This window comes from Osmia bicornis, chromosome 5 (assembly GCF_907164935.1).
Source record: "Osmia bicornis bicornis chromosome 5, iOsmBic2.1, whole genome shotgun sequence".
NCBI classification, from domain to species: domain Eukaryota; kingdom Metazoa; phylum Arthropoda; class Insecta; order Hymenoptera; family Megachilidae; genus Osmia; species Osmia bicornis.
The window spans coordinates 2,776,262-2,782,089 of NC_060220.1; the positions used below are offsets into that span (position 1 = coordinate 2,776,262).

General features: G+C 36.1%; 1 protein-coding gene across 1 annotated transcript; it reads right to left on the minus strand.

The window, feature by feature from the left end:
- Window positions 1–926: 926 nt before the first annotated feature.
- On the minus strand, window positions 927–5,070 carry LOC114876888 (tryptophan 5-hydroxylase 1). Its single transcript, XM_029188790.2, has 12 exons — window positions 4,807–5,070; window positions 4,472–4,576; window positions 4,096–4,309; window positions 3,638–3,741; window positions 3,496–3,563; window positions 3,368–3,418; window positions 2,692–2,790; window positions 2,571–2,617; window positions 2,369–2,504; window positions 1,895–2,021; window positions 1,543–1,772; window positions 927–1,436 (listed from the first exon to the last, which is right to left on the minus strand). The coding sequence occupies exons 1-12, from the start codon at window positions 4,903–4,905 to the stop codon at window positions 1,088–1,090; spliced, it is 1,629 nt and encodes a 542-aa protein (XP_029044623.1). The 5' UTR covers window positions 4,906–5,070; the 3' UTR covers window positions 927–1,087.
- Between the last annotated feature and the right edge of the window lie 758 nt (window positions 5,071–5,828).

Consider the following 5,828-nt stretch of genomic DNA (forward strand, 5'->3'; position numbering starts at 1 on the left):
TCTTAATAATTAAATAATTTTTAATAGAATAATTAAAGGCTGAACTTTACCTCAGGGGCCCAAAAATTATGGCCTTCTTTTTTACCTTCTTGAAGTATTTTACTAGTAGAATCTAAAAATCCTAGTTTTAAGGCGCGGAATCCATCGGTTCAGAAGTTATACGTGTGTAAAAGTTAGCGTTTTTAGCGTATTTCACGGGTTATTTCGACGCCATATTGACTTGTAGCCTGTTGCCGTCCAATCACGTCCAATGAGTGGAGTCGCCGTCGGTAAAACAGAATTTGTAGGTAAATTAGTCTAAACTTGGCTTTCATTCGATTTCTATTATAATTGGCATTTTTTACTATTGCTAGGGTTAGGGTTAAGGTTAGGGTTAGGGTTAGGGTTAGGGTTAGGGTTAGGGTTATGGTTATGGTCAGGGTAAGGGTTAGCATCGGAGTACAGCACACCCGGTATACGCTAAAAACGCTCACTTTTACACACGTATAACTTCTGAACCAATGAATTCCGCGCCTTAAAACTAGGATTTTTAGATTCTACTAGTGGAACGGCCCGTGCTATGCACGGGGAATTAATGAGGTAAAATTTGGCGCTAATCAAGTGGTCATCATTCAACAAACGTCTTAAAGTTAACGCAAATAATCTTTACTTTGCATTTTTAATTCAAGTTCAGCGTCACTCACAGACATGTTTCCGCATTATTAAAAGGAAGGATACGTAAAATACTTCAAGAAGGTAAAAAAAAAGGCCATAATTTTTGGGCCCCTGAGGTAAAGTTTACCCCATATAAGAGTCATGATGCCGAAGGAACGAGAGAATGTATGGAAATTTTTCAAACTAAAATAAAGCAAGGGATATATTACTCGCGCGATTATTATGCCTTCTATAACTTCTTATTTATTCCTTTTTTACATAATATAATATCATTATCATTTGTTTAATAATTCTCTAATTAAATGCAATTTTCTACAAACATAAATTACTCTAAGCATACATTTAATGAACTATTTAATGAATTACGTTCTCAGCTAGTACTAATTTCTAGCACGCATAACGATCTAATCGCCTATAATAGAGAAAGCATTATTTAATCTAGCGCACTGATCATGTTACCATCAGAAGAATATTCTTTATTCTGTCCTTCTACCGGGTTCTGAGGATCCTCGACATTAGGACTTTTGTCGATATCGCTATCAGAGGATGAAGTATCTTGAGGCAACTCGATACCTTGTGTTAAAAGACTCGTTATCCTTTCAACGTCCACCGTATCATCCTGCTCGTGTATCTTTCTCAGGGCATTCGAAACGATACAAAGATCACCCCTGAGTTCACTGACCACTGCTGTAATCTTCTGAGCGTCTGTAAGAACTTCTACCGACTGTGTGTAAGGATTGTAACGTAACCCGAATGGACGTTGTATTTGATTGGCAAACGATCTGGAAATATGAAATATGAAATTGTGAGGATCACAGTAGGCTCCGCAAGAGAAAATTCCATCGCTACATGTCGCTATGACTTTGGAACAAAGAATCGTTTATATACCGCATTTTCTCCTTCGCTTCCTCGAAACAATCCGTATAGTAATAAGCGTTTTGGAACGCAGTGATAATGCATTCTTGTTTGCAAGTTACATCCGGTTCGAATCGAAACGTTTTCTCAGGGGCTGAAACGGCATGTTTTAATTCCGCGACAGAGGACAATAGCCCTGCCCCATAAACACGAAGCACGCCATCCTGTTTGCATAATCCAAATTCCACGGTGAAGAAATACAGCTAGAGGAGAAAAATATATCTGTCACGAATGGAACATCCTTCTTTGTTAAAGTAACCTTCCGATAAATTTTTCTAAACTTTTGATGAGACTGAGGAATGTGCCTCGTGCACGGTACACTTACAGTTGCCAATTTATTGATGTCCTCGTCCGAAGCTCCAAGGGAGGCGAGTCCAAGTTCTTGCGAGAATTGAGCGAAACTTGGATTCGCTAGAAGCGGCATGTGTCCTAACAATTCGTGACAGCAGTCCCTGTAAATTATTCAAGAAACTTAGAAACAGAAAACAATGAACAAAATGTACAATGTCCTATGTAAATATTATCAGGAAGCTTGAAGGTTTTTCTTCGATTTTATAAGAAATTATTTCAGATTAAAAATGTGCCTACTGTATTATGGATATTATTCTTTAAAATTCTAAATTTCTTCTATCTCCGAATTATAAATGAGAACAAAAGTGAAAAAAAAAGAAAAATGTTTAAAGTTATACCACAGGAAGAGATGGTCAGAATTTTATCCGAAGGATACATTTTTAAAATGAAAAAAATGGGATCAAATCTTATGGCGATAATTAATTATTAAAATTCAAATATCACTCACGGTTCAGGCGTGTAAAATGGATCCGACGAGTGTCGAATATATTGCGTACAATGGAATACACGAAAAGCAAGACCAGCTAAAAAATCTCTCGGTGAGAGATAACCAGCCACGGGTCGAAGTTGAAATCCAGTTGTCCCTGACAATAAAATTTTCAATCATACTTTCAATCTTTATCAATTTATCGACAAAATTCTACACTCACGTTTCAGAAATGCATTTACATCTTGCAGTTGTGGTATATTATCCTCCCTGTTGTTAAAATATAAAACCCATCAATTAAGTCCTCGTTTCACTTAATTTAATTTAAAATAAAAACAATTTACCTATAGCCGCAGTATTTCACAAGTTTCGGCCAATTTTCTAAATATTCCTTGCAAGCGTGTTTCTGATAGAGTTGATGTAATTCACGGAAAACAGTTCCCCTGAATTGTATAAATACGAAAGAAAAATTAATTAAGAGAATCAAGTTTCATTTCTGTTTAAAGTTCTTTCTAATACAAAGATAAGTCTTGGAGATTTCCTTAAATAGATTATTTATCCGCATTTCCGTTGCACACATCCGGCAGGAATTGGATTAGAGAAGTCACTCGAAGATCGTGAGGATAAATCGAATAAGGACAATTAAGGGGTGCATTCAACGTGAGCCAACCTCCGCTTGTTCACACGTCATGAAGGAGGAAGATGGAAGGAAAACTCTTCGTTTTGTATTGGCAAGGTTCTGAAAACTGTTTCGTAATCGAAGGAAGAACTTGCGAAGATAGAAGAAGAATCGTCTCCTTATTCGTTATAGATTGCCTTCGCATTCTTCAAAGCACGTACGGAGATTTCTTGTAACGAGCGAAGAGAATCAAGAATTTCTTGCAATGATTCTAATTATTTTTATTAAATTTGTAATCGAAGAGTTTCGATTGCTGCATTTTATAATTTGGAAACTACAAAATGACTAATTATCAAATTTTAATTAGTAGAAACATTCTAAATAAAAATAAAATTACAAACCATGTTCTGATTTCTTCTGAAGTATACTGAACGCGAGGAATCGGTTGACCACTGAAAAAAAGAAATAATAATTTGATCTTTGGGTAGTAATTAATTACTATGCAAGAAATTGTTCATTTCTTACGTACTATTTATAATTGTTCGCAATATCGGCGAATTGTACACGGCGTTTGCGATAAATGGGATCTTTGAAGCCCTAAAAATGTCGAAGATCAAACTTGTTAAACATAGGTCTTTCTATAATTAATATATGATATAAGAAAAACGTACAGGATGATCTGCGTCTAATTCAGATCCATACATGAGCACTTTTTGGGCTTGATCGAGATCCGATATTTTTCGTGGGAACCATGGCATATCTACTTCACTGAAATCTGTTAACATTCAGGAGTAATTAAACATATAGGAACTTATTAAATTTAGGGTTCAAAAGGGTTGATTTCTAAATTTAGAGTTTCTACGGGTTACTTTTTAAATCTACATTTCCAAAGGGTTAATTTATAAATTTAGAGTTCCAAAGAGTTAATTTATAAATTGAAGGTTCCAAAGGGTTAATTACTAAAAGGGTTCCAAACTATTACTCTTCATTGTTAATATAACAGTGATGCTATTTTCCTCTTTTCCTCTGTTAATTAGTAAATCATTTAAGATCACTGGTTCAACTTGTCACCAAAATGAATAACTATTATTTCACAGAAGAAATTTATCAAAGATGACGGAAAACTTACCGAAGCTTGCAGCGGCGGAAAGCATTGGACCATGAGGAATATTTCCCGTTTGTTCATACTGTGCCAAATTAATAGCAGCGACTTCGCGACTCAACATTCTCGTCAATTGTTCCATCCTTTTGGAATCGCATTCTACATCAACGAGAATTTCGAATTCGGAACCACGACGCATTGATCTTCGCGATTCGATATGAACCACGTTTACGCCCAGATCCTTGGTGCAAAATTTTAATTAAATTATAGAGTAAATATTGGAATTCTTGTTAAATAACGAAAGCAATTATGTAAAAATATACGACAAAATAGTGTAATAAAAATATTGAAAATAAAGAGCAAGAAAATGATTAATTATTTTCCGTTCAATTAAATATTATACCTGAAACACTTGCAGTGCCCTTGCCAAACCACCGACTTGATTTTTTAATGAAAAAACCATGGAATTTTTGCTATCGTTGTTCGGTTGCCGTTCGACCATGGGGATCTGAACGAAGGAAAGAACATATCCATGCGTTACATTCAACTTACGCGATGCATACTGATTCTTTCTTAATTATTGCAACCAAATATTAAAAAAAAAACTGATTAAAAAATTTACAAATTTACAAGTTCGAAGCTTCAGTCTACATGAAACTGAAATCTTTTTCTCGATGGATCTATTGTTCGAGGATAAAAAAAAAGTTTACACTTTGCACTAATTTTAAATGAACGCACGTCGCTTGATTTGTGAATCGGACTTCCTTCCTTGATGGCCCAGTGTTCACCCCTTTTGTACAGCCACACCCCGAGGAGACCTTTTCCCGATCCACTCATGATGATCTTGATAAATCTTCTCGATTCGACACTATATTAATCTTATAATTTCTGCAATAATTTTTGCAGGACAACGGCTGGATATACTTCAAGGATCACGAGCAACAGTGTCCCGGTACCGGTGCTGTCCGGCTCTTCTTAAGACCTCGGTCCCCTCCGCGTACGGATTCTTCTCAATGACAATCTGTTCGCGATTGGTCGGCGCACAGTAGTACGAGGTTTCCCCATTGGTCGGATAAGACTTTTCATGGGGTTGAAGAGGAGTGTTGGCTCACCCCATTTAACTGTAACTGTGCGCCGCTTGCTGAATGTATATTCTGCGTGACGTCACTGGAACCTACAAAACGTGGGAGGTGCAAGAGTCGAAGACGATGTACGAGAGAAGAGATTGCAAGATCCCATGAAAGAGGCTTTTTTTTTTCTTGTCACCAGTCCCTTCCTTCGATTCGCACATGGATCGGGAAAGTTCTCCCTGTAGGTTTCTGGGCCAAGTGAAATTGGTTGACCAGGAAAAAGACACGCATTCCTGCGTTGTCTTAGTTGTTTCCTTTTTTTCTAATACTTTCATTTTAGCGAATTTTGAATTTGCAAATTTACTTCCATAAATGGTTTCCTGAGGCGATTTAAAAACTTGATAATGATATAAATTTTCAAATATTAATTAAGCTGACCAAGGTACAATGACATTGATGTTTTGATATTTTTAATTAAGAACATTATTGAAAATTTACATTCTTTCCAATTTCTAATATTTTTCTTTTCTCGCTTGTAAAATCAAAGGAAATCAAATAGTGTCTCGATAAATGTCAAACGCGTCTTTGGACGAGGAAGTGTTTCCGAAAAGTGTAGTCTTCTTTAGAGAATTGAATTTTTTTTTCAACAAGACAATCGTTCTCCCTTTGTATTTCTTTCCTCGGAACAAA